This window comes from Xenopus laevis, chromosome 9_10L (assembly GCF_017654675.1).
Source record: "Xenopus laevis strain J_2021 chromosome 9_10L, Xenopus_laevis_v10.1, whole genome shotgun sequence".
Taxonomy (NCBI): Eukaryota; Metazoa; Chordata; class Amphibia; order Anura; family Pipidae; genus Xenopus; species Xenopus laevis.
In genome coordinates this window covers 44,197,543-44,225,371 of record NC_054387.1, presented here as the reverse complement: position 1 = coordinate 44,225,371, position 27,829 = coordinate 44,197,543, and the positions used below count along the sequence as shown (strand labels likewise).

General features: G+C 41.0%; 1 protein-coding gene across 3 annotated transcripts in view; it reads right to left on the bottom strand.

Moving 5' to 3' along the window:
- LOC108701073 (arf-GAP with SH3 domain, ANK repeat and PH domain-containing protein 1) overlaps nucleotides 1-27,829 on the bottom strand; it is a 67,759-nt gene that overhangs the window by 25,254 nt on the left and 14,676 nt on the right. For all 3 annotated transcript variants that reach the window (XM_041575950.1, XM_041575949.1, XM_018235238.2), the window contains exons 2-6: nucleotides 9,984-10,056; nucleotides 3,481-3,626; nucleotides 2,933-3,007; nucleotides 1,395-1,444; nucleotides 71-200 (exon numbers count right to left, since the gene is read on the bottom strand). In XM_041575950.1, the coding sequence (XP_041431884.1) occupies nucleotides 71-200; nucleotides 1,395-1,444; nucleotides 2,933-3,007; nucleotides 3,481-3,626; nucleotides 9,984-10,056 (474 nt within the window). The remainder of the gene's footprint in view (nucleotides 1-70; nucleotides 201-1,394; nucleotides 1,445-2,932; nucleotides 3,008-3,480; nucleotides 3,627-9,983; nucleotides 10,057-27,829) is intronic.

Here is a 27,829-nt window from a genome sequence, read left to right as displayed (position 1 = left end):
CACCAAGTACCTATAGGTGATCCCCAGTCAACGTAAATGGGGGGCACATTTGAGTCAAAAAGCCTCTTACTTCACACATCTGTAACTGGAACATTCTTCTCTCCTTCTCCATCTCTTCTGCAATCTCACCCCCGGCCACTTCATTACGCACCATCCCGTACTGCTTGGCCAGCTCCCTCTTCTCTTTCTCGATTTTAGTGCTGGGAGAAGCAGAAACATACTCAGCCTACTAATTAGCTTGGGCAACAATACCGGCTTTAACTACGGCAGGGAATAGGCTTCGCCTATTGTTAATAACTCTCAGGAACCGTGACAGCCTGATGTGAGTTTTTGGAGGTTATCATCAAGGGCTACAGGCTGTATAATACTTAAAGTGGTTGTTCACCTTTAAATCAACTTTTAATATGATGTAGAGCAGTGATCCCTAAACAGTAGCTCGTGAGCAAAATGTCACTTTTCGACCCCTTGGATGTTGCTCCCAGTAGCCTCCAAGCAGGTGCTTCTTTTTGAATTCCTGGCTTAAAGGTAAGCTTTAGTTGTATAAAAAACATGTATACTGCCAAACAATGTCTCCTGTTGGCTGCAAGTCCACATAGGGGCTACCAAATAACCTAATAATTAAATAATTTTATTTTTTATTATTATTTTTGGTTTTTGAGTTATTTAGCTTTTTATTCAGCAGCTCTTAAGGTTGCAATTTTAGCAATCTGATTGCTAGGGTCCAAATTACCCTAGCAACCATGCATTGATTTGAATAAGAGACTGGAATATGAATAGGAGAGGGCCTGAATAGTAAGATGAGTAATAAAAAGTATCAATAACAATAAATGTGTAGGTTTACAGAGTCAGAAGAAGAGGGCAAATAATTCAAAAACTTTCTAAAAAAAGAAAAATGAAGACCAAATGAAAAGTTGCTTAGAAGTAGCTATTAGTTATTCTATAACATACTAAAATTTAATTTAAAAATGAACCACCCATTTAAGGTATGGGGCCAATGTATCAGTTTTACTGAACTGTACTGATTGTTCCAGCACAGATAATAAATGTCTGCATGCAATATATATATGGAACAAGGATTTGGAAAGGTGAAATCTGTGCCCATCTTGGCCCAATATACTTATTACCCCACATTTTTCTGGCTGCTACTCTGTGGGTTCAGGCACCCCAAACTGCACCCACCATCTCAATAAGCTAATGTAATATACTGCCCCAAAGGGCTTGCACTCTAAATTCAATGGATGCAGAATGTTTCAGGGTCACGTTCTATGCTACGTTTTACAGCGTATCTGCAGAAGCGCATCATCTTACATTTGCTTTTGCATCATCCTAGCAAAATCAATTTCCCTTCAGGGGATTTACAAGGGACAAGAGAGACTGTCTGGATTCAGACTTACAATTTGTTCTCGTAATCCTTCCAGGCTTTCTCAAAAGGTTTCTTCAAATCCTGCAACATGGAAACAGTCATCTCACATAAACGCCGGGAAAACAAATGTCGTATTCCTTCTTTAATCCTGTTTGTTTATATCCAACCTAACTTGTCACAGGGAGTCACCATCTTGGAAAGAGTCTGTGACACTCACATGATCAGTGGGCTCTGAGCAGCTGTTGAGAAGCTAAGCTTAGGGGTCGTCGCAAATTATCAAGCAAAAAATGAGTTTGGCCTGTAATATAAGCTGATGCTACACATTTTTATTCAATGTGTACTGTATATGTGAGTGGGTCCTAAGCTCAGTAAGTGACAGCAGCCAGAGCATGTGCAGTGAATCAGCAGAAAAGAACATGGGGAGCTACTGGGGCATCTTTGGAGACACAGATCTTTACTGCCAAAGGGCTGTGGTTGCCTTGGGCTGGTACAGAAACCCAATATATAATGTACACGATTTCTAGCTACTTGTTTAGTAAGGCTTTAGTTCTCCTTTAAGTTCTATTGCTTAGTGAAGTGAACAGATATGTGCGAGGGACTGCACCAGCAAATGAAGCTGCCGTCTGGCAGCGTCGATTCTAAGTAAAGTGCCACCTAAGGCGGCTCCTGCAATGCCGCCCCCTCTCTTCGGCTTACCTGTCAGGAGGGGAGGCAGGAACAATAATGCGGAGAGGGCAATTGCGCTCTCTCGCATTAGTAAAGCCGATTTTCCGCTTTAAAAAACGGAAATTCAGCTCTTAAAAGGTACCAGGAGTGGCTTTTTGCCAGCCCTGGAAACCTCTCCGGCGTGTCACCTGAGGCGAGTTTCTCAACTGGACACAACAGCAGTAGGAGGTCCCGTTGAACAGCCATGATATTTAACAGTGAAGAACTACAATATCAGAATCAAAAAATGAATTTATGTAAACAGCAAAGCATGCTCACAATATATAGGGGTATATGTGCCCTAAAGGAAGGAAGTAGATCACAATAAAGTGGAATCCTTGTTACCAAATAAGCAGAAATAAAGCAAGTCTGGACTGAGAATCAAAATAGGCCCTAGCTTTTCAAGAACACAGAGGCCCAAAATGCCCACACCAGCCCAATAAATAGTGACTGTCTATGGCATCTTACAGCAGCCCCTCAGCCACAGATTGCCAGTTCGGGCCTAAAATAAAGGCTATGAATTCAGGCACAGAACATGTTACTGACCCTGTCTTTTGAAAAGAAAAATGTAATGGCTTCTGTCTGTAACGATAATGAACTGTGATGTCTAGAGATGAAATTCCCTTCAATTGAGTAACCAGGGATGGACGGGGCCTCCTAATGTCCAATTAAAAATCCTTAAATCTGTGAACCACCAGTCTCACAACAATTGGGTTTAATTAGTGCTAACTATTGTATGGTACAAACAAAAGATTGGCCTTGACTGGGGCCCATTTGGAGATCCACTGGTATTGTGCCAGACCTGTACGACCCACTGGTATTCTGGAACTCATGCAGATACATCCCACCCTGTCAGCAACTCACCCCTTTGACTTCCTTCAGGTCTCCTTTCACTAAAGAGTTGAGAAAGTAATTAATGTTGTGGTTGAAGCTCTGCAACTGTAAAAAAAAAAAAAAATCAATAAAAACACTTAGGAGTTCTACCATGCAAACACAAGGGGTCGGAGTGTAAATAGGACTAAACATGACACATAATCATTATTCTGCAATTAGATAGCACTGAAATATTACACAGCATTTTACAGGGTCCCTGCCTCAATGGAGCTCACAATCTAATTTCACTCACAACTAGGGTCCATCTATCTATCTGGGAATTTAACCCAGAATCCAGAGACAAAAGGCAGCCATGCCAGTCACTGTGTCCCCTAGATAAAAAAATTGCTTTGTAGATTTTTACCTCTTCTCTGCACATCTTTGTATATACCCCCAACAGGTCTGTCTCCCTGTAGGCAGCTCTATTACCCACTATACTAAAATAATGGCCAGGTATTTTGATTGTTCTGAAGTTGATAGGCTGAGGCCTCACTCACTGTCTCATGCTTCTATAACACTGAACTCTGGCCGCGACATACCACGTTTTTCATTGGTGTCAAGAGCTCCTTAGATAGTTCAGCGAATGCACTAAACGCCATGCTTAGGGCTTCCTCGCCATTGTCCCTACAGTTTGACGACAGCTTCTCCAACGTTGTGATGTAAACTTCCAGGTGTGTGATGTGTTCTAGAAAGATAGAAAAAAAAACAAGCTATGCATAAATACAAATTGATGGAATGTAAGTGAACAAAATCATACCTCCCAACTGTCCTGTTTTTTGAGAGACAGCCCCTCTTTTGACAGCTCAACCTGCAGTCCCTCATTTGTACTAGAAAGTCCCATTTTTCTCTGTACTGAACAGCCAGAAAAAGAAAAAGTTTCTAACTTAATTGGCTTTTGGCAGAGAGCCCAGAAAAGCCACAACAGAAAATAAGATACATTTGTAACAATTCAAATGTATCTAGATAAGCAAATAAGTAACTGTAACAATATAACATAACAGGTCCCTTGGGAAAAGTTAAACTCACAGCTTAAAGGGCAATTCACCTTCATTAGCAAAATTGTATAATAACTGAAAAAAACACAGAAATATGTTGAAACTATTATAACCTGTGAAATTTTGTAAAATGAACATGGTGTGGCCACAAAATTGGGCGTGGTCAAAAAAATGCGCGCAACTTTTTTGTCCCTCTTTATTTCCAAAATGTTGGGAGGTATGCAATATAGCATACAATACAATATAATACAATATAATACAATATAGCATGTCCCACTCATATGTATAAGTACAAATGTATATAGGAGGAATGTTCTGGCCAAACAATCAGCTTTACTGTATGTAAATATTCTTTTTCCTTTACTTTCTCAGTGGCTTATGGCACTTTGATGTAGAGAGTGATATTCTGAGATAATTTGCAATTGGTTTTCATGGTTTATTATTTACGGTTTTTGAGCAATTTCAGCAATCCTAATAGCAACCATGCATTGATTTAAATAAAAGACTGGAATATGGATAGGAGAGGCCTGGATACAAAATGAGTAATAAAAAGTAGCAATAACAATAAACTTGTAGCCTTACAGAGCATTCGCTTTTTAGACGGGGTCAGTGACCCCCATTTGAAAGCTGGAAGAGAAGAAAAAGGCAAATCATTCAAAAACTATAAAAGGCCAGTTGAAAAGGTGCTTAGAATTAGTCATTCTATAACATACTAAAAGTTAACTTAAAGATGAGCTTCACTGTTAAATCAATGCAATCGAGAACTCTCAAGAAACCCTCGCTGACAGCACAGAAGCCATCCTTACCTATACGTATGGGAAGTGGCTGCAGACAGGTATGGGTGCCTGAATCCATACCGAGAGCTATGTCTAGCTAAAAATGCTGCACGTGCCATAGATCATGGAGAGACTAAATGAAAAATCCACCATAATTATAACTAGGATATACTTTTCCTTTAATTCAAAGCAATTAATCCTCCATCTGCACGAGACAATGAGTCACTGTGGGAACATGTCAGTAACACGGCTTGAGTGGGAGGGTGGAGGAGTCAGCAGCATGAACCTGAATCCTCGGTATATTTAAACTCATGGCATTTAATGTCTCCTTGAGCCTGACATCAGAAAATAACCAAGATATAAAGGGAAAGGGAAGGAAAGGCAAAATCACTGGGGGGCGATTATAACCAATTAAGTAAGACCCTGGGTCGGGGCTCCTGTTCACTGAACACAACGCTAACCCTGGGCTGTATTGTAGGAGCATCACATCACAATGTTCTTCCCTTTCATGGACGGCCCCAGGCTGGGTGTGCACAGGCAGAAGAGCAAAAAGATGACATTTTGCTGGCATTATGCTCTATTGTGCATGTCAACAGAGAACACTGGCCAGAAGAAGATCAACCAAATCATTCTACAAAAAAAAATAGGAAGAATAGGAGCATGCAGTGACTGAATATATTATAGTATATATTGTAAATGTTATAATAAGGCTGAGGGATGTGGTTTAGCCTCTAGGAATGTAATGCAGGTAGTGGAAATCACAACAGCCTTCCAGTGCCCAGGTGGTTAAAGGGCATCTGTTTCATACAGAATTGTTTCCCTATATTCGAAGTGTGGGCTTAAAGAAAAAAAAATACTATTTGTGCTGTGGCCCATGTTGGGGTACCAGTATGCAAATGATGCTTATATGACCAGGGTCGGACTGGGCTGGCAGGACACTGGGAAAGAATCCGGTCGGTCCTGGCCCAGACCCGCTCACCAATCGGCAGCCTCCCCCTAAAGAAAAAAAATTATGTGGTGAAATGTGCGGGCAGTGTTCACGCATGCGCATGGGGCACTGGAATTTGCACATGCACCTGGGTTGGGCGGTAGTTTGCAAGTTGGGAGGTGGCCCACCGGACTTCTAAGAGGACCCTTGGTTTCGCAGTCCTGGTTGGCACCCAATGCACCAGTCCAACCTTGTATGTGACCCAGCTTGCTCATTATTTGCATTTCTGTGATTAAACTAAGGATGCACCGAATCCACTATTTTGGATTCGGCCGAACCCCGAATCCTTTGCGAAAGATTCGGCCGAATACTGAATCCGAATTAGCATATGCAAATTAGGGGTGGAGAGGGGAAAACATTTTTTACTTACTTGTTTTGTGACAAAAAGTCATGCAATTTCCCTCCCCGCCCCTAATTTGTATATTTGCATATGCAAATTAGGATTCGGTTCGGCCGGGGAGAAGGATTCGGGCGAATCCGAATCCTGCTGAAAATCGCCCGAATCCTGCCCAAATCCCCAACCGAATCCTATATTCGGTGCATCCCTAGATTAAACATGGCCTTCCAGGAGTTCCCTCCTGGTGCTGGCTGTATATTTTTTCCACAAAATGGTATTGTTTCCCCAACTGGAGAGTAAACTTTATTAGCCGGCAGCTCTGGTGGGAAAATTATTTTCTGCTTTTCGAGGTACATGTCTAGAGTTCCTACCTACCTATGAGTCCCCCCACAGCTGAACATTAACTGCCAGGGAGTGACAGAAGATGCAAGGCTGGGAGTTGCACAAAACCAGTTAAGGTAGGTCCTGTCGTCTAAAGCTGGCCATAGACACAAAGATCCGATCGTACGAATCCTCGGACCGTGTGTGGAGAGTCACGACATTTTTCACCCTGACAGAGACCATGACTAAGCACCCTGGATGGGTGTGAAATGCGTAGGGTGGATGGAGATGCAGATATACATTTTTAACTTTATATAAATCAAATAATTTTTTAATTGAATTATTCTGGTCCTGTGGATCCGTTTGAGTGCCGGTCTGCCCTGCTTTTTCTACATATTCTTTGTGACATTTTTTGTCCCAACATTTTTTGTCCCAACATTTTTCGTCCGGCCGAGATCGGACAGGTTAAAAGATTTCTGTCGGCTGCCGATAATTTCTCTGCATGTATTGCCGACCGTACGATTTTCAGAGGGAGACATGTCACTAGCTTTCTCGGACATAACTTTCATACAATTGCTGTCAGGGGCAGAACATCGGCTGATCTGGGAAGTTCGATCGTTCGAGGATTCGAACGATCGGATCTTTGCATCTATGGCCAGCTTAAAGGGGACATGTCACCCAGACACAAAAAGCTGTATAACAAAAGTCCTTTTCAAATTAAACATGAAATCCAATTTCTATTTTTTATTAAAGTGTTCATAGCTGCTGTAAGCTCATTTAAACATCTCGGCTGTCAATCAAATATTGTCTGCCCCTCCTCTATGCCCTGGGCATAAAGACGGGGCAGACAAGTACTTTCAGTTTCCATTCAGCACTTCCTAGAAATCGCTACTCTCCCCACATTCTCCCGTTCTCTTCACCGTTTAATTGTGTAGCCAGGGCATGGGGATGGACATCAGGTCCCCCATTCTGGTGCACAAACAAGATTCTGAGATGATGCAAGGCTTGTCTTAATAACAAGCTGCCTGCTTGCTGTAATAATGAGTTCCTAGACTGGAGGAAACAAGATTCAAATACTTTATGTAATGTAATTAAAGTTCATTTTGCTTGACTGATGTGATAACATAGGATTATGAATCTTTTTTTTGGGTGACGGGTCCCCTTTAAGCTGGATACCTCAGCCGTCCAGACTAACTGGGGAAGGAATGTCTATAGCAGGCTATGGTGCCTTCTGTATACTTAATATACACATATAAAGACAAGCCATTTCCTGCTTTTTACAGAGGTCTCGCACTTGTTTATCAGCCTGCAAATGTAGGACACCACAGAACATCTACATAGTAATTATATTTGACAGTAACCTAGAGACATTAAAGCCTTCAGCACAGTCAGAGGAGGGGACCCAGCTGCTGGCTCTGAAATGACCCAAAAAAAAGCATTAGAGCAACCCGACCTTACAGCACAATTTTCTGCGGATCATGCTGCGAATTATATAAATACATGTCACCTTATCAAGATCTTGCACTTGGTAAGCACAGGCAGAATGTGGTGCCGTCCTGATGTGACAGCAGGGGGCGAACTGAGACTCTAATCTTTACATCAGGACTGTCACGGGTTGTCTGCTGCTACTCCTTCCCAGCACATAAAGGGACATGACACCTGTTTCTGTCCCGTGTCCTTGTTTCATTCCAGAAGGGTTTAGGCAAATCAATTATTGAAATACTGGGAATATGAGGGTGGAGGGGATTCCTTATTATTTGAATTCTCGCCACAACCTTTTATTCAGGTCTGAGCTGCACTTATTATTAGATATTATTATAATCGTTGAGTAATGCAAACCTATGAATCAGTTTGCAGAGAATATGTAATCATTCACATTTGTCCTTGGCCCACCTGAGCTTACAATTGAATTTCCCTATCACAGGCACCTGCACTAGACTCAGCTTCATTGGGATCCAATAAACCTGCTTGTATTGTTTTTATGTGAGTCTGGGACACAATTGGAGCACATGAAGGAAACCCACTGTGTCTGTGTGTGTTTCCTCCATGCAGGGCCGGAACTGGCAATCTGTGGGTTTTGGTACATGCCAAAGGGGCTGCTGTAAGATGTCATAGACACTAGTCACTATTTATTGGGCTGTTTGTGCCTCTGTATACCTAGAATGCCAGGGCCTATTTTGATTCTCAGTCCAGACCTGCCTCCATGTGCTCCAAACATAATAATTTCCTGGTCAGTGGCTAACCCAAGATGAAGTACTAATGACTATACCAACAGGGGATCCAACCAACTGCTGGAGGGATGAAGGTGGGCCCTCTCTTCCTACTGCGCAGGCACAGGGTAATGGTGGATGATAAATATCCATAGATGATGGGCAGGTGTGAGCACAGGGTTAAATTCAATTAAAGGGGAAGTAAAGTCTAAAATAGAATAAGGCTAGAAATGCTGTATTTTGTATACTAAACATAAACATGAACTTACTGCACCAGAAGCGTAATTAAACACATGATTTATGCTTTCAAAGTTGGCCACAACACCATCATACCATATTATAAAACTTTGATATATGCTTTCAAAGTTGGCCATAACACCATCACACCATCTTATAACTTAGTTAAACATCTTTGCAAGACCAAGACTGTGCACATGCTCAGTGTGGCTTAGGGATTGTCATAAATTATCAAAACAGCACAAGTTAAATAATATCTGCCAGAAACCGACACAGCAGATCAGAATAGGCAGACTGCACTGGGTTCTGTGTTGTCATTTACTCTAATGTGGATTTTATAGTTTTTGTATTGTTTAATAGAAAATTCTACAATTCTGCAGAACCAGTGGCTGCAGAAAAATAATGCTCCAAAAAGAATCCCAGTTTATCTGTTTAAATCTGGCTCCGTGATCTTTGTCCCTGCAGCTGGAGTTGGAAACTAATTCTACACAGTCGCTGACTCTACAGGGAAACAAACAAAGCTGCTTGAGTTCTGCACAGCTGGGAAGTAAGACGGGGGCTCCCCCTGCTGTTCATAAGTATGATTGTTTCCCTGCAGAGCAGTTGGGGACCGTCTGACAATTCCTATCCATAGCAGTAAATTAAGGGAGAATTTCACTGCATACAGTCAGGTTTCTTATAAAAATGGTACACATGTTTTAATTAAAGTATATTGCAGATAGGTTTCTTTTTCATTAAAGAAAGTAAAAATTGGATTTTATTTTTTTGCCTTAACATGCCCTTTAAATGTGGCAATGCAGCTTGCAAAATCACAAAGGGGAGCTGATTCAGGAGTGGCTAGAGTACTATTGAGAAGTAGCTTACATCCTCATTAATTCATACTCATAACTGACAAACTATTGATGATTTTTGAAGCCAGGAGATATATTGCATTATTCAAGGATCCAAGCCCAATGAAAGCACTGTACTGGACTCACAGGACCTCATTTATAAACACTGGGCAAATATGCACCTGGGCAGTAACCCACAGCAACCAATCGGTGATTAGCTTTTTTCAGCCAGCTGTAGGTTGAACACTGAAAGCAATCATTTGATTGGTTGCCATGGGTTACTGCACAGCTTCAAATTTGCCCAGTGTTTATAAATAACCGCCTGCGGTTTAGAGATCAGTAACCTACCTTCTCCTGTGCTGTGCTGGGACTTTGATGACTTTTTCATCTTGGTGAGCACAATTCGGTCAGCATCCAGCTCCTGAAACACAAAATGCAGCGTCATTAGGACAAGCAATTTGCATTGAAGCAATTACTACCCATAGTGTATGGTATTGCCAGCAACTCATTGATCCTCCCAAAAACAACTAATCAGGTGCTTTCTTTCATTATTCTGACTCTACTGCTTACTGCTGTATAATCGGGTAGAGGAAAGAAAAAATGCACATCTTGGCAAATATCTAATATCTAAGTGATGAGACCTAGGGTGAAGACAGACTAGGAAATTAGTCCCGTGATTAATCTCCTCTAGCGACCAATCACAGCAAGGGTAGCTACCTGCACCTCTAGACTGGATCAACAGTTTATTAGTCAATGTATGAGGCCCTGGGGAAGGTCTATGATAGATATCTTATTTGTAGTCAGATATGCATTGGCAAGGTTTGAAAATTCTGTGGAGGGAGGACAGCATTGAAGTGTTGCTGCATGATCCAATCATCTGCCCCCCCAGACCAATGGCAATGTTTCACTTGTGTGACTCAAAGAAGAACTAAAGCCTAAATAAAGAAGCTAGAAATGTTGTACATTATGTTTTGGGCTTCTGTACCAGCCCAAGGCAACCACAGCCCTTTAGAAGTAAAGATCTGTGTCTCCAAAGATGCCCCAGTAGCTCCCCATCTTCTTTTCTGCTAATTCACTGCACGTGCTGCTGTCACTTAATGAGCTTAGGGACAGACTCAAAATATACAGTAAATAAAGAATAGAAATGTCACAATTTAAGTCTGATTATTAATTAATACAAATAATTACTACATGGCAGCACAGAAACCAGTGCAACTAGCATCAGAATTTAATAGTCTTGCAGCATCAGCTTATATTACAGGCCAACCTCATTTTTTGCTTGATATTTTATGAAACCCCCTAAGCTTAGCTTCTCAACAGCTGCTCAGAGCCCACTGAGCATGTGAGTGTCACAGACACTTTCCAAGATGGTGACCCCCTGTGACAAGTTTGAAGTCCTGGATCATTGCTGCTACTGAGAAGCTGAAACTTTAGGCTGGTGCAATAAGTTCTGTATAATACACAAAAGCCATGAATATCCTGTAAATTATATCCTTATAAACGGTGAGTTCTGATGTCATCAGTTATAAACGGTGAGTTCTGATGTCATTTCTGTCACATGACTCACCGAAACTTGTGTATTATAATAAATAAAGTACCCCCAGTTGCAAAATATGAGGATATTAGAAGTTACCTCGGAGTTTCCTGACCTGTATAAAAACACTCGGCCTTCGGCCTCGTGTTTTTATATGGTCATGAAACTCCTCGGTAACTTATAATATCCTTATATTTTACAAAAGGGGGTACTTTATTCACTATATATAGAATATGGCATTTTTAGGCATATCCGTTTTTAGAGTTCAGTTCTACTTTAAAACAGTAAAATTCTACAAAGATCAGAAGTCTGAATGCACTGAATGCATAGAATGTGCTGCTCCTTTTGATACTCTCTCCCCTTTCCACAAATAACAGCAAAATGTCACTGGAACACATTCCATTCTCCCTCACTACACAGAGAGCTGAGCTCCGTCAAGCTGCCAGCCATCTGCCACTTGTTTCTCAACACTTCATTTTTTGCAGTTGAATATAATCACAGATGAATCAAAGAGAAATCACTGATAAATATTCTAATGGCAGACAGCAAAATGGAACCGCTTGGTTCATAAATAAACCCCAGTGTGTCCCCTGCTTTATCCCAACCAGAGCTGAACCTATACGTTAATGTGATCGATAAAAGTAACAAACTGTAAATTCAGAAAACATTTATAGGCCTATGGGGAGTTTAGCTAAAGCACTCTGCAGTCTGCTACAGGACTAAATGTAAAAAAGAATTGTCTCCTGTAAGCAACAACCTTCAACCTGTTGCTTCCGTCCCTTGTATTCTCTACCTTTTATAAAGATATGATATCATTTACTCCGATTAGAGTTTTGGTCACACCTAAAACCCTATATTCTCATACTCTTTGGCAACAACCTGTCTCAAAAGTTCTCCTGCTGCTGTGAGGGTCATCCTAGTTGATGAAGAAGGTATCTAAGGCTACAAGAGTTTGGTCTTGCCCAAGTCTAAATATCTTTCGCCACAACTTTATCTTTTCAGAAGCTTTTCTGCTGCAGTGAGGGACCCCCTAGTTGACCCTTATCCGATACATTCTGCTAAATATGGCGGCAGAGCTGAGGGGGGGCACTTACCCTTGCTGCGATTGGCTGTGCTTGTGACAAGTGCCAGGAGTAGGAGGCAGGCCGAGATGCGGTGGCAAGGACAGCACATGTCCTAAATACAGCCCTTATTAATATATATATTTATTAATATTATAAAAAATAAAAGCCTTTTTGGCATATACAATTGCACTTGTTTTTTTTTCCTTATCCACTAGGTTTATGGAGCTTATATATTTGAACTTACTGACTTAATATTGAGAAACTTTTAACATACATTGGAATATTTTGCACACTATGGAACTTTCTTCATACAAAATTGGATTCACACAGCAAATTTTGAAATTGGGACTAGCACTGTTCAAGTTTTTCAAATTTTTTATGAAGCTTTTTTTATGAGGCTTTGATATGGTTTTAGGGATTTTAATAAGGGTATTTAGTTTTTCTATTTATTGCTTAGTATGTATTTGTTTAATCTAAGTACTTTTCACTTAAATACTGGTTGATCGTATCAATTATGCAAATCTCTATGGGTTTTTATACACTAACTGTGAGAGCTTCTGCATGTCTGAAGAAGGGGCACACCCCCAAAACGTTACATCATATGACAAAATAAATGTGCAGGGGATTTCCCCGCTACACTAGCCTTCTGTGTTTGGCAAATTTATCTAAATACAGCCCTGCCTGTACGAAGTCAGCAGGAATAGCCCCCATATCTGCTCATAGCCTATATATAGGGATATCACACAATTATTCCACTATATAAACTTATAATAAAGCACAGTGCAGGACATTTCTCCTGTAAACTTTTTTTCCCTGACAACCTGCTTTGAGAAGAAGAGTAGAGTCTGTAAAGCTATGCGGTATGCCAACCTGTGAATAACCTGGTTTTATAGGGTTTATGAGCCATAAACTACTGTACATGAAGCCAATGGTGCCAAACAGAAAGCTCCAGAACACTAATAAAGAGTCCATTTGGCCATATCTAAGGTATATCTCCTGGGGCAATTGAGATCTTAGGTACCCCCGTGTCCTAAAACCTGTTATATCAGTGTTGCAGGAAGGCACAATTATAAAAGCCCCTAAATACTAATTTTCTGAAATGTACACATATATTATTACTATATAGGACCCTATTGATGCAATCCTAAAATAGAAAAATTGATCTATTTATAAAACAGACAGGTTATATTTTGCTATGAATTAATTTTTTCCCAAAGCATCCATGTAATGTGTTCCTCCAGTCAATGGAGATTTTATTACGGAGGGCCTCCAGTTGGACAGCCCTGATTTAGCGAATTATCATTTTTGGCAAACCCAATTGCCAATTGTCAGATCCAACCTGACAGCTGCTGTTACACTAGAAAAAGAACCAAATTATTACATTATTCATTGCTCACACCTGAGGTCGTACATGCTCTAATTTTATGGTGATCAGTCTATTATGAAGAGTGGCTCAATTACTCAATATGGAAGATTTAGTGACTGAAACGGTGCCACGCGTGGGCGATGCCAAGCTTCCAAGTTCTTCATTTCATTAGTCAAATTTCCCTGGAATGGCTACAGTGGATACGGAACAGGGCAGAGATTGAACCTCTATAGCCACGGTAAGAAGATATGGTGCATCTTGGCTCTTTAACACCTGCAAGTCTCGGCTATGCGGTTAAACTGGCACTATTAACACACAGTATTTAACGCAATCCTTACATGCATATGTTCTCCATTCTCTGACACATGCCGGGGCTTATCGGCAGCTTAAACGCCCAACCTGCATAAAAGCACAATGTCAATCATTTTGAGAAGCACTCGGCAGCTACCAGCAGAAGGGGTTTCCAAGGAGACAGAGATCCGAATAATGACGAGAGAGCCTTGGAAAGTAAATAGCAATTATTCCCCACTCTAGATTTCTGCTTCATTCATTTGCATTGTTCACCACTGATTTCCCACTCTAGATTTCTGCTTCATTCATTTGCATTGTTCACCACTGATTCCCCACAAAGGACTGTTTTGTGGCCTCCACAAAGTCTTGCTATAGTAAGAGGGAAAGGCCTGGCTATGCTTTGTTAATTATTAAAGAGCCATTGAATAAAAATCTCCTTTAATTTGTAATTTAAGCATGCATTTTGTACAATCGTAATGGATTTCCATTTTGCTACCTGCAATCCTAAATGAACATATCACGTGGAGAAATTCAAGCTACCTAGAGTAACCTTCATGCTGGTACTGTTCCTTATAAAGCCCTGATTCACAAATATATAAGGCTGCCATGATTTGCTGTAGTTAGGATCTCTCTGCATTTTATAGGTTTTAGGACATTACAAAGTACAGTGGTACATTTATGTTTTTAAAAACATTCCTGTTATTATAGATGATTGAAAACCTGATATCTCACCGGAAGGGTTGCAACCTGGCCAGTGTTTTACTTTTCTAGAAAAAAAGTACTTTGTCAAGGACAGGCACATTATTGAGGATATAGGGTTGCCAACAAGCTGGTAAATCACAAGCTAGGACCAGTATGACAAATAACTGCCTATGTCCCCGTGCATCCCTCTGGCCTAGCCTTTTAAGCCTTCAGATCCTGTTTCCACCATCTACAATTCCTAGATTTTCTGCAGAACTGTCCATTCCCCATCTCCAATCTACCCATTCCCAGTCCATGCGTCATCACTGCACCCCTTCCCCCACCATCACACCTAGGCTGGTATCTGTATGCAGATACAATAGAAATACAAATATTCTAGATACAAGATCAATCCAAAAAAAATAAATTAGGAAATATGTTTGTTTTGATATTTCTTGCACCAACCAAGGCAAAATCTGAAAGTCACATTCTACTTCCTGTTCTTCCGAGCACAATCAAAACAAATCAGGAATCCAATTTTGACCCTCCAGTTCAAGTCAGCAGCTAAAAGGCCCATGTATGAGGTCCACAGACTGACTTGCCTAACCAATATCTTGCCGAAAATCATCCAGATATTCTATGGAAATCCTGTGGGTAAAGAACAACAATCAAGTCAGCCAAGTTTGGCCTTTCGTGAGGACAGTCAATTCAGCGAGAGATCTACTTGTTCAGCAACCTCACCAAATACATCTTTCAGTCTCCCACTGAGATCCGTGCTAGTCTTCTGGATTATATCGGACCCAGATATCTGCTAAAATCCCAAACTAGAGAGTTGCTGAACAAAATCAACACAATCTATTAAAAAAAAGTAATAAAGACCAATAGCAAATGGTCTCAATATATTGATGTACATTATTCCTCATACTGAAAGTAGGTGAATTACACTTTTAATGCCAGCCACATGACATATGGCCCCATATGTGATATATGAGGCTAAAGGTGTGCTTACCTTTAAGAAATAACTTCCTTTTGCAAACAGATCCAGGTACAGGGTGTTTATTATACTCCTAAATAATGGCATGCTTGTTACATTGATACTATAATATCCTCTACAAATAAGGGGTGTGATGATAATGCTCATATGCTGAATATTTACAGGAAATTAAAGGATACGTCAATGCTTATTATAAAATGGCTATGGGTCATCTTATTTTATGTATAAGTGATATTTAGGCACCTCCAAGATTCCCAGCTCTGCTGCCAGCCTCACCCATGACACAACATTGTTCAGAGCTTTGCATTCCAAACAGTTGGTGTCCCCGAGAGACGGCTTGATTAACACTCGCCGCTGCATGAAATAGCAGCTTTCATTTTGGAGATTAGAGGCAGAATGGTGTGAAAACATACAAAGCAGAACACTGTGGTTATCTGTATAAAGTGGCCAACAGGAAAAAAAATGAACTTTCAGTAAAAAATGAACAAAAAATATTGGTATATAATTAAAAGGTTTCCTACAGGGAAACTCCTTAAATCCAGTCAAGAGTGATACGCAATATCTGTGCAAGACAGGCCATCTTCTACAATTTTTAGGTGAGTGAGTGGGTAATATTATGTTTTGGGGTCTAGTAGCCTTAGGTTGCGCCAATGAGTCTTCCCAAAAATACAGAACATGCCTACTGCAAATGACAAGAACAAAAAAAGAGAAGAACACATCTTGGGTTAGTGAAGAGCCAGAAAGTCAATTCGGAGACACTAGGTCCCAAGTCCTTTCTTCGAATACTACCTATTAAGGAACAAAGAAAACCTCGGACAAGAGGAATGATGTTCTCAGCAACTATAACCTTCCTGCTTCTTCTTCTACTGTAAGCAATTTGATGTTTTGAAATGGAACTGGAGTGCTACAGAAGTAATTACCAGAACATTTTCAGCAATGGGCAGTGGAATTATCTTGTGTTGAGCATTCTTGACCATTTCTGATGGATCGATCCTCTGTTGTCTCACAGAATTTCCCACCTACTTCTCAGTCACACTGCTAATAGCACCCAAAACTCCCTAGGGACAAACTAGGAGTCCGCCTTTGTGGCTGTGGGGCTAAGATGAAAAGCAATTACTGAAGGGAAAACACCCAAAAGCAATAGACACAAAGATCTGCTCGTTTGGCGACATCGCCAAACGAGCCGTGCTTTCCCCGATATGCCACTAACGGGCATGGCTATAACAGGGGTAATATGGCACTATGGCCGAACGATCGGATGATGATGAGAGTGAAATGGGCTCCGGCGGGATGGTCGTGACAAAATCAAACCTGTCCGATCGACCAGACGAAAAATGTTGTGACTCTCCACACACGGTCCGAAAATCGTACGAATTTGTACGATAGGATCTTTGCGTCTATGGCCACCTTAAGGATACAGACCTGTGAATTCTTTATAAGGGGAATGTAACCAGTGGAGTTTAATTAAAACAATTCAGTCTACCCTTCTGTGGCTGAACTATAACCTTGTAGGAGACACTAGGGGTAAGAACTCATGAAGAACAGGTTACATAGAAAATGGCTCCAAGGCCTGAAATGTTTTCTTTAGACATGGCTATGTATCAACAGAATCTGCTTTACAGGAATGGGATCAGTTATTCACAAACCCATAATCTAGAAAGCTCCAAATTACTGAAAGGCCATCTCCCATGGGGGCAAATTCACTAAGATGCAAAGTTGCGCCAGGCGCAACTTCGCCGCACTTCGCCAGGCGTAGTTTCGCCAGCGCTCCGCAAATTCACTAAAATCCGAAGTTGTGCACAGGGGTAGCGTAAGGTTGCGGAGTTGCGCTAGCGTTGTTTCACTGTATAAAGTGAAGTTGTGCTAGCGAAGGCTAATTTGCATACGGCGCGAAATTCAAATTTCAATGGAGGAACACGTATCTGCACTACAAATGCCTAGAAAACCTTCAAATCTGCAAATAAAATTTTTATTTTGCCCTACACATGTGCCCCCTGTCTAGGTAAGTTGCCATGAGTCAGGAAATGTAGGGGGGAGGAAGGGGAGCCCCAAAAAAATTTCGATCTTTTTCAGCCTATCAGCCATCATGTAGAAAACACGCCAGCGTTTTTTGGGACTTAGAAAAAATTTTGACTTTTTTTGAAACAATCCCTATCTACTCTATTGCGCTTCGCCAGGTCTGAGGTGGCGAAGGAAGTCTACCGTAAAAGGTAGCGTTCGCTACACTGCGCAAGTTAGTGAATTTGCGTCGTTTCATCGATTCGCCTGGCGTAAGGTTGCGAAGTAACACTAGCGAAACTACGCCAGCGTTCGTTAGTGAATTTGCGCAGTAGCGAAAATGCCAAACACTAGCGAATTAACGCTAGCGTTCGGCACTTCGCGCCTTAGTGAATTTGCCCCATAGACTCCATTTTATTCAAATAATCCGAATTTTTAAAAATTATTTCCCTTTTCTCTCTAATAATAAAACAGTACCTTGTACTTGATCCAAACTGAGATATAAATAATCCTTATTGGAAGCAAAAGCAGCCTATTGGATTTATTTACCGTTTACATGATTTTCTAGTAGACTCAAGGTATGAAGATCCAAATTACGGAAAGATCCATTATCTGGAAAACCCCAGGTCCCAAGAGTTTTGGACAACAGGTCCCATACCTGTATTTAATCTACACTGTTAATTATGGTTAGACATTGAGCCAATTACAAAACATACCTGAACCAATCACAACACCAAGCATTCATGCAAAACACTGCTCTCGCCATCACCAGCTGGCTCTTCCAGAACCAGAACCAACATCCAACATTGGGTCTGAATACCAACTGTAGCATTCTCTTTGCCACTTCCTCAGTCCCATAGCTGGCAATGCCAGTGTCTATGCCACTGGGAAATAGTAGGGGTGGCCTACACAGTATGTTTGTTGCCGGTAATACAAGGACATACACTTTCTATGGATGGCCATATGAAAATAAAGCCCCAGCTTTCTATAGGTTACCATATATATACTTATAGTTGTGGTCATGGTGCCATTTCCACAATTGTATTTGATGCAAAAGCCAATATAAGCAATATTCCAGATGCACCAACAATGTGTGATGGGAGTTTCTCTTCCATTATATGAGCCATGGAGAGAAGAACTGAGGAAGGGGTTGGAGTTTTCACTCAGAGGGTGAAGTGATATACCATAAGGGGTGCTGACAGTTTAGATATGTGATTGTTTACAAGGGAGCGTGGCAGAAGAATGAGGAGGGCAATAACTCAGTTCTGCTCTAATATATTACTCCTCTGTGCTTAGTGCAGTTATGGGGGAATGTAATAAAAGTGGCAAAGAGCAAAACAATTTGCACAGATAAGAATAAAACTTTGCCTTTCGCAATGTAATATTCTTCCTTTAACTTTTGCGAATCCTTTAAACATTGCGAATTCGCACTACGAATTTGAATTGCGCATTGCCCACTTTTATGAAGTGCTTGAAGGTGTCTTTTGGAGCAAACGTAACAACTTTTTCAGTAAGAAGCTTTATTACTGTCACTTGCGCACTGGCGCAAACTATAAAATTCGCAAACCTTCTTCCACTGTCGGAAGTGGTCTCTATACAGTTTCCGGGTTCGCAAAAGCTATATTAAATTCACGCAAAGGAAATAAAATTTCACACAGACGCATAACTTTTCGCATTGCAAATATTTTTTCCGTTACTGACTTTTATTACATTCCCCCATTAGTGCGCTTTATGTATGGTATGCACAAGGGATTCCCTCTGTATCCATGGTGATATACAGTATGTGAAGAACATAACAATATATGCATAATAGTGAACCATTTTAAATGAGTTTGCTATGTGCCATCCTAGAATGGTGCCTCAGTGATGGAGGGAATAACCAAACACTGACACTTCCGCTGGGAAAACAACTCCCAAAATCCCCAGCCATCAACTAAACCTGCTGTGTACACTTAGAATAAGTCATAGACTAAAGAGCCTATTTATTATGCTGTGTAAAACAAAAGTCGCTGAAAAAACGGTGTAAAAAGGTATGTAAAATAAATGGCAAATTTATTCACGTGTGTTACTTTACAACATACGAATGCCAGATTTGCTGCTGTTTTATATTGCTTTTCATGTAAGTTGCTCAAAGAAAAAGCATGTATAAAATGTACACCATTTTTAAGCTGTTTTCTACACGGCAATGCCTGGCGATGTATGGCAAATTACTCCACCGTTGTTTTACACCACATAATACTTCTGCCCCAAAATGTGACCATGAGTTGCCTTTGGCTCAGTTCTCTCTGGTTTTGGCTTGAGTCAGCTACACTATATCACCGAGTCAAAGCAGAGCGGTGATTACAGCAATGTTCTCTCCACTAAGCAATAAATCATGGAAGTGTCTCTCCTACAATTGATTGTACCTTTTGGTTATTAATGGACACCTCGCTTGAACTTTCTCAGGAAAGCCTAATTGCAGAAAAAACCACACATTAATCCTTGGCAAGCACTCTGATGAAAAGATAATTGCCTTTCCACACCCCCCCCCTTCCCAATGGCTTGTAATTCTGGTGTCCCGATTTCACACTATCCCTGGCGAGAAACCATAATAGAAATCTGCTGCATGGTTGGTGGGCTGGCGATAAGCCCCGGGATGTCTCTGCTGAGCATTAGGCTCTGCCAACTCATACAGCAAAATGGCGTGACCATACTTTTATATACTGACCCAGGTATCAGCTTTGATAATTGTGTTGATTTATTAAAAAGTTTACTAGAAAAAAATAAAAAGTTACCATAAATAGCAAAATAGATCCTTCTGGATTCCCCAGTTCGATCAATAATAAAGTTGCCCCTGTGTCATCCACTACGACCTTGCCAGCTCTGACCTGGCCAAATCTCGTCATTTCCTCTGGAAGGATAAAGAACTAGAGCTGACTCTTCAAATATTGTATCAATAACTATTTCCACCCAGGGCCGGACTGGCCTGCCGGGGAACCGGAAGCAAACCTGGGGGGCCCTAGGCCCTCTAGTTGCATGATTAGTGTTATGTGCCAGAGGACCTAGCTGCTCAGTACCAATGGGCCCACTCGCCACCCAATCGGCCCTCCCGCCTGCATCACTCTACTCTTGCTAAGTGTGGTGCTTGCAGGAGCAATGCAACACCCCGAAACATCTGTGGCTGCCCAACAAGTCTGTATTGAGAGCGGAGCGGACCTGAAAGTGGATGCTGACAGTGAACTCTGGCCTGTGCTGCGTCAGCTCACACATAACCTGAACCCGTCATCCTGGCGTGACGCGATGCAGCGCTTGCCCAGACCCGCTACACAGAGCCTGAACTCCTCCGCTCCTGACCTCTGCTGTAAAGGGGGAGATTTCGCCCAGGGAGGGGGGCCCCGATATGGCGGCGAGTGTCATGCAAGGCTTGAGAATGATTGATGGTCTCAAAGGTGTATATATATATATATTATGTCGGTACAGTGAAAGCACTCCTCCCGGATATATTTCTGTCGATGGTGGTGCGTTGGTCAAAGTTTGATAATACAATCCAGTAAATGGACCCGCACTCGTTTGAAATACATACTATGTAGTATATGTATTTAGTATAGTATGTATTTCAATTACATTCACATCTGTATAAATGTTTTTAACTGCTTGAAAAGGTTTTTTTCTAAGTCATGACATCACACTTGGCGCCAATTTTGAACTGTATTTAAACATTCACCTGTGCACATGTCATTTATCCTTGAAAAAGGTCCCAGAGAGGACCGAAACGTTGGAAATGAACCTGTGAATAAATATATATCACCTCCTGAGGACGGCTAGAGTTTGGTAGTCGAAACGTTGAGGAATAAACGTCACAGCCCTTTGGGGCTTGTTTTCTTGTGAAAGTCCTGTGAGTGCGGTCTCTTTCATTCATTATATATATAATATATAAGTCCAAGGGTTGCCAGCACTCTCGATAAAGTTACTTAAATTTGCCTGTTATCCATAAATTATCCATAACTACTACAAGAAAGTACTCTCAGGACTTATAAAAATCATAATATTTCATATCATAACGTTTCGGCTGGGTCCTTTGAGAAAGGCTAGGGACCCAGCCGAAACGTTAGTCATTTATAATAAATATTATGATTTTATAAGTCCTGAGAGTGTGGACCTTCTTGTAGTAGTTATATATATATATATAACCAATATGTCGGTTAATAAATGACCCTTTTTTTTTTTTTTACTTTGCGAGACCGGTGAGTGCAGTTTTAGATGATGTTATATTGTTTTTTTATTGTGGCACCCAGGCAATTAGCTATATATATATATATATATATATATATATATATATATATATATATATATATAATATCACATACATTAATTATCTAATAAACTAAGCACAACCGAACTGTGGTGGGGGAATAGAGAATATCCAGGGGCTGCTGGAGAAGCAACAGCAAATCTCGGGGGGCCCGTTTAAAGATACCATACAAATAGTAAGCATATTTGTATATAATTCATAGAAAGCATAATTAATCACATGGCATTGCCTGCAGCACAGCCGTACTCAACAGCTTGTGGCATGCCAATGCTTTTATTCTGATGGGGGAGGATAACAACTACACTTGCCATCACCATTAGGGTAAGAGACAAGAAAATAAAAAGGGGTTCAGGGGCTAAACAGAGCCGACAGACCATGCTGCTGGGGGGCTTAGAAGTGCACAGGTTGGGGTCCTGACAGTTTTAGTACAGGTATGCTTATCCAACTCTCAAGATTTAATTGAATGTGGGTCTGAAATACTGCACGTCCAATACACCAACAGGTAACATAAAGGGAAAAGAGAAGGATGACAGAAGCACTGTCAAAGCTAAAAGGAAGTGGAAAACACAATCAAGAAGTTAAAAAAAACCCACACCCACCATCCAACTGCAAGCACCTTATAGTAAGGTTATCAATGTAACCCATTTCTTTGCAATGGGTTTAACCATGCGTGAGCCATTCTGTGGTCCAGGAAAGGATATTAACCCCTCACTTCCTTTTGTTGAATTGCTTTCCATTTATTAGATTTACTCTCCACCATGTTGTCTGCTGTGCCTTCAGAGGTGAAAACCCCACTGATTTAGTGACTTTCCTAATACAAAATCCTTTATTAAAATACACTTGCACTGCAACATGTGACCCTCCAACATCTGCAGCTGTAGTTGAACAAAATCTGGACAGACTGCAGTTGCTTATGCGAGGAGAACAGCACAGGAGCTGATAACAAGGGACATCATTTCAAGCTTCTAAGTATTGAAAACAATGGTTAAAATAAAAATCAATTATCCCACAGGGCTGTAATAAACTGTCTGCTCCTCTAATTACAACGAGATGATCTGATAATGTGACAGGCCAGGGTAATGACCAATCAAAGTCCCTCGAAGCACTTGTCTTCTGGTTTAACACTCAGTCTCTTTTCTGCTGCATTAAAATCAATGTATTCCACCATGAAACAAAGAGATGGATTTAAATCAATGCCGTTTAGTGCCAGCACTGACTGATGCCGATAGAAATGTTCCATCAGAAGATCCGCTAAATTGCTTTTTCTGAACAGAACTTCCCATAAAGTCTTGTCTTCTTGCTGATCTCGCTCATGATATAGGTTACTCCTTCTCTTTCACCCCATTACTCTAAGCTGCGGAAAGGGGAAGAATAGCCATCAAAATTAAACGTTTCATCTGTCTGAACGGATCTCTACTTTAGATCTTAATACAAAGCAGATTACATACCCTCTACTATCCCATTACTCTGAGTGGGGACTCAAAGCAGCCCTATTATCCACTTGTGTGAAGAGATTTAAAGGGTGCAGTGCCTGGGTGCCAACAAAGTCAATAAGGGATACTGAGTCAATGACAAGATTTTGAGCTTGAAATCTGGGGTTAGCTTTTGGATGTCAATTCAAATCCCTTGAGATAAGTTCTCGTTTTACTGCAGCAAAAGTGATTGGAGAGCAGTTTCCCAGTTCCTGTAATTTCCCACCAGCCCCTGGGAAGTCTCATGGAACCTGACCAGTGTATGCACCCTAAGGCTGAGAGCACACAGAGCATTAGATCGGGTGCATTATTTCTGCAGGCTGAGAGAAGCAGATCCACTCCCTTCCATATCTGCACTGAAAAGTTCAGCTTTCACTTGAGGGCGGGTACCCGGAACAGGAGAATGGCCCTAAAAATGAGAAAGCAGGCATTTTAAGGCCAATGTGAAGCTGTAGATCTGCTTCTCTCAGCCTGCAAAAATAAAACCCCAGCCTGAGAGCAACTGAGCCAACGATCCATGTGCCTTAGCCTTAAAGGAGAATTCAACCCTTTAGCAAAAAAACCCATACCTGCCACCCCACGTAGACCCCCCTCCTCCCCCCAGCCTAAATGCCACCCGGGGAAATTCCCGTAACTTTTTACTTACCCCTCAGTGCAGATTCAGGCATCGGAGTTCCACGCGACCATCTTCTGGGTCTTCGGTAAGCTGAGACGGGGACCGGCATGCACATGCGCAGTTGGAGCAATTTACCGGTTTGTGCCAACTGCGCATGTGCCGAAATGGGCGTAAATTGCTGAAGTGCCGGAAGAAGACCCGGAAGATGGCTGCCGTGAACTGCGATCCCTGAATCTGCACCGAGGGGTAAGTAAAAAGTTAGGGCCATTTCTCCAGGGGGCAGTTAGGCTGGGGGAAAGAGGGAGGGGGGCTACGTGGGGTGGAGGTACGGGTTTTTTTGCTAAAGGGGTTCATTCTCCTTTAAAGGATAAGTAAACCTTTAAAATAAGTGAATGTAAAATTGATGAAGGGGCTAGTCTAAGAACTTTTGCAACAGCGCCACCTGCTTTTCAGTTTCTGACCACCAAGTAGTCAAAGAAGTTGTCAGGAGAAAGAAAGAGGCTCCTCTGATGTTCTTCTGCTTAGGAACAATTTGAAAAAGGTTTCTAATTTTTTTTCTAACTAGAAGAACATCAGACCAGGCCTTTTTCTTTCTCCTGACAATTTCCTTGACTACTTGGGGGTCAGACTGGTAGGAAAATGACCAGCAGGTGGCGCTGTTGTAACAAAACGAATTCATAGTATAATAACAGTGTATCCTTTAATATCTTGGAATTAAAAATAAATAATGAATGTACATTGCAAAATTGATGAGGATGCTATTCTAAGCACTTTTGCATTCACTTATTTTAAAGGTTTGCTTATCCTTTAAAGACAGAAATTGAGGTTGATCAGCATGATAGATATGGCTTGTTCCAGCTGCACCAGTAACGGCACATCCAGTGCAAGGGACAGATGCAGACCTCACAGGTACACTACACTCTTAATGACTCTATTATCTGGGGGTTATAATGTCTATAAGGCACTACGGATGATAGTTTTGGGCAGAGGGGGGCACTGTGTCCTCCAGCCTGTCCCTTGTCTCACAATTCCAACACCCCCCAGTTCTGATGCCTATGAGGTCTATGGCCTTTTGACAGGGGGTCTGCTTGTCACCCCTCTGTCTGCATTAGCCAGGGCTCTGTTGCTCTTTCCATTAAATAAAATCTAACAAGGGAGGATACAAGCTTTTGCCCCAGCATTGACCACTACTGTAGTTGCTGTATTGCTGTAGATGCATGGATACAGCAATAAAATGCATTGTGTCCATTAACAGATTGTAAGCTCTTAAAACTCGACCTTTGCTCCAGATTTCAATTCAGCAACAGCTCCGTCTCCCTGTTTGGGGGTAAATACTGTAAATGACTGAAATGAAAATATCTCGGCTAAAGCGCAGCACTTGATTTTACACAAAGATTGGCTTCAGTTTTTGGCTGGATTGTCTCCTCTGGCTTTGGCTTCTGTAACGGACATCAATGATTCAGAGAGAAGAAGCGATTACAGGAGTGTTCTCTGAGCTTAGGAATAAATCATACATCTGCTTCTGCTATAATTGCCGGTAATTATGGAACAGTAAAAAGGATTTAAAGGAGAAGCTTTCCTTCTAAGATGGAAACGCGTTTACAGTCATAGCAGAAGTTTAATAATGCAGCTATTACATTATTATGTTCACTGTTCTGATGTGAGATATTGCTTAATTATTAAACAGATTATGTACTAAGGGGTACTGTAACCATTTAAACATACAAGGCTGCAGGCTGAGTTATACAGGGAACTCCAAGCGGCACATTTACTTAGCTTGAGTGAAGGAATAGAATAAAAAATACTTAGAATTTCGAATGGTTTTTTTGGCTACTTCGACCATCGAATTGGCTGCTTCGACCACGAATCGAACTAAAAATCGTTTGACTATTCGACCATTCGATAGTCGAAGTACTGTCTCTTTAAAAAAAACTTCGACCCCCTACTTTTCCACCTAAAACCTACTGAATTTCAATGTTAGCCTATGGGGAAGGTCCCCATAGGCTTTCTAGCCAATTTGTGATTGAAGGAAAATCGCTCGATCGATGGATTAAAATCCTTTGAATCGTTCGATTCGAAGGATTTAATCGTTCGATCGAACGATTATTCCTTAGATCGTTCGATCGAACGAATAGCGCTATATCCTTCGTCTTCGATATTCAAAGTCGAAGGATTTAACTTTGACAGTCGAATATCGAGGGTTAATTAACCCTCGATATTCGACCCTTAGTAAATGTGCCCCCAAGTATCACTCATGTATTACAAGGTATAATGTACCCCCTACTGTAAATGTTAAGGATATCAGAAGTCCCTGAGGAGTTCTGTGACCATATAAAGACACAAGGCTGCAGGCTGAGTTATACAGGGAACTCTAAGTATCACTCATGTATTACAAGGGATAATGTACCCCCTACTGTAAATTATAAGGATATTAGAAGTCACTGAGGAATTCTGTGACCATATAAACAAGGCACAAGGCTGCAGGCTAAGTTATACAGGGAACTCTGAGTATCACTCATGTATTATAAGGAATAATGTACCCCCTACTGTAAATTATAAGGATATTAGAAGTCACTGAGGAATTATGAGATCATATAAAGGCACAAGGCTGTAGGCTGAGTTATACAGGGAACTCTTAGTATCACTCATGTATTATAAGGCATATTGTACCCCCTACTTAAATTATAAGGATTTTAGAAGTAACTAAGACATTATGTGACCATATAAAGGCACAAACCTGCAGGCTGAGCGTTTTTAATAATGATCTGATTTTCACCACTTCTCTTAAACATGAAATGTAATAAAGGAGCCACGTCACACCAGGAAATTAAAAATACAGGAACTTTTGAATATTATGCATTGCTGTAGAAAATATGATACCTGATATCTGATGTTAATTTTGAGTAAGTGTTTGGGGGAAAATGAGGAATATTAATGGTCTAGCTCCACAGAGCACAACAGACAGGTCTTTAAGCCAATCCACCTGTCACTGGTTTCCATTAAAACTAAATCATGTGCCAGATTTGAGCATTTCTCTGTGAGCTGACAAAGCACCAGCAGGAGAAAAACTTATCTAGTAACTCAATTCCAAATTCCCCCACAGATTCCTATTAAGTTGTAACAAAATAAACCATGAGATAAGTTTTTATCATGAACTGAATCAAGGCCATTATGTCCTATGCGCCATGAACAGAGAAGAACTGCAAATTGCACCCAGAAGATATAGATAAACTGCAAAGTAATACGTACACATTCCTATGAAGCTCGGTTTACCTTTTTAATTGGGCACTCATTTTTGTGGATATTTTATAAGATGGATGTGCCCATAGGTTCCACGGATTAAGTGGAATGAGAGTTTGACGACCATTAAAAATATATAGTTGTTGCTGTGTACACGTGTCTCTTCAATTTGACATTATTTTTAACACATAACACAGCCGCAACTTTATGTCTTTCATAGATCGCAAGCTCTCATTCCACTTTTGCTTCATATCCCAATAATAAAGACCAACCCACCTCTATGAAGGACTTGACTACTAGTAAACTTATCCTCCTCCTTGTCTTTAGCTGTCTGCCTTCTCCATATAGAAAAGAAATTTCTCGAATGTACTCCTACAGCAGATTTTATCTCAACCTGGTTACACATCACATTACGTATGACTATACAATAAAACCCAATATGCAGTATTAGTTACTCGTAATAGGACAGCAGCAGGACACAGCTGGGATCTGGAACATTATATGAGCCAAAATCATCAATTACCCCCCTGCTACTATAGGCACCATCTCTCCCTACTATACCTGCTATCCCACAGTCACACTCCCTTCCCAGAGACTATTATCCCACTGTTACTATAGGCACCATCTCTCCCTACTATACCTGCTAT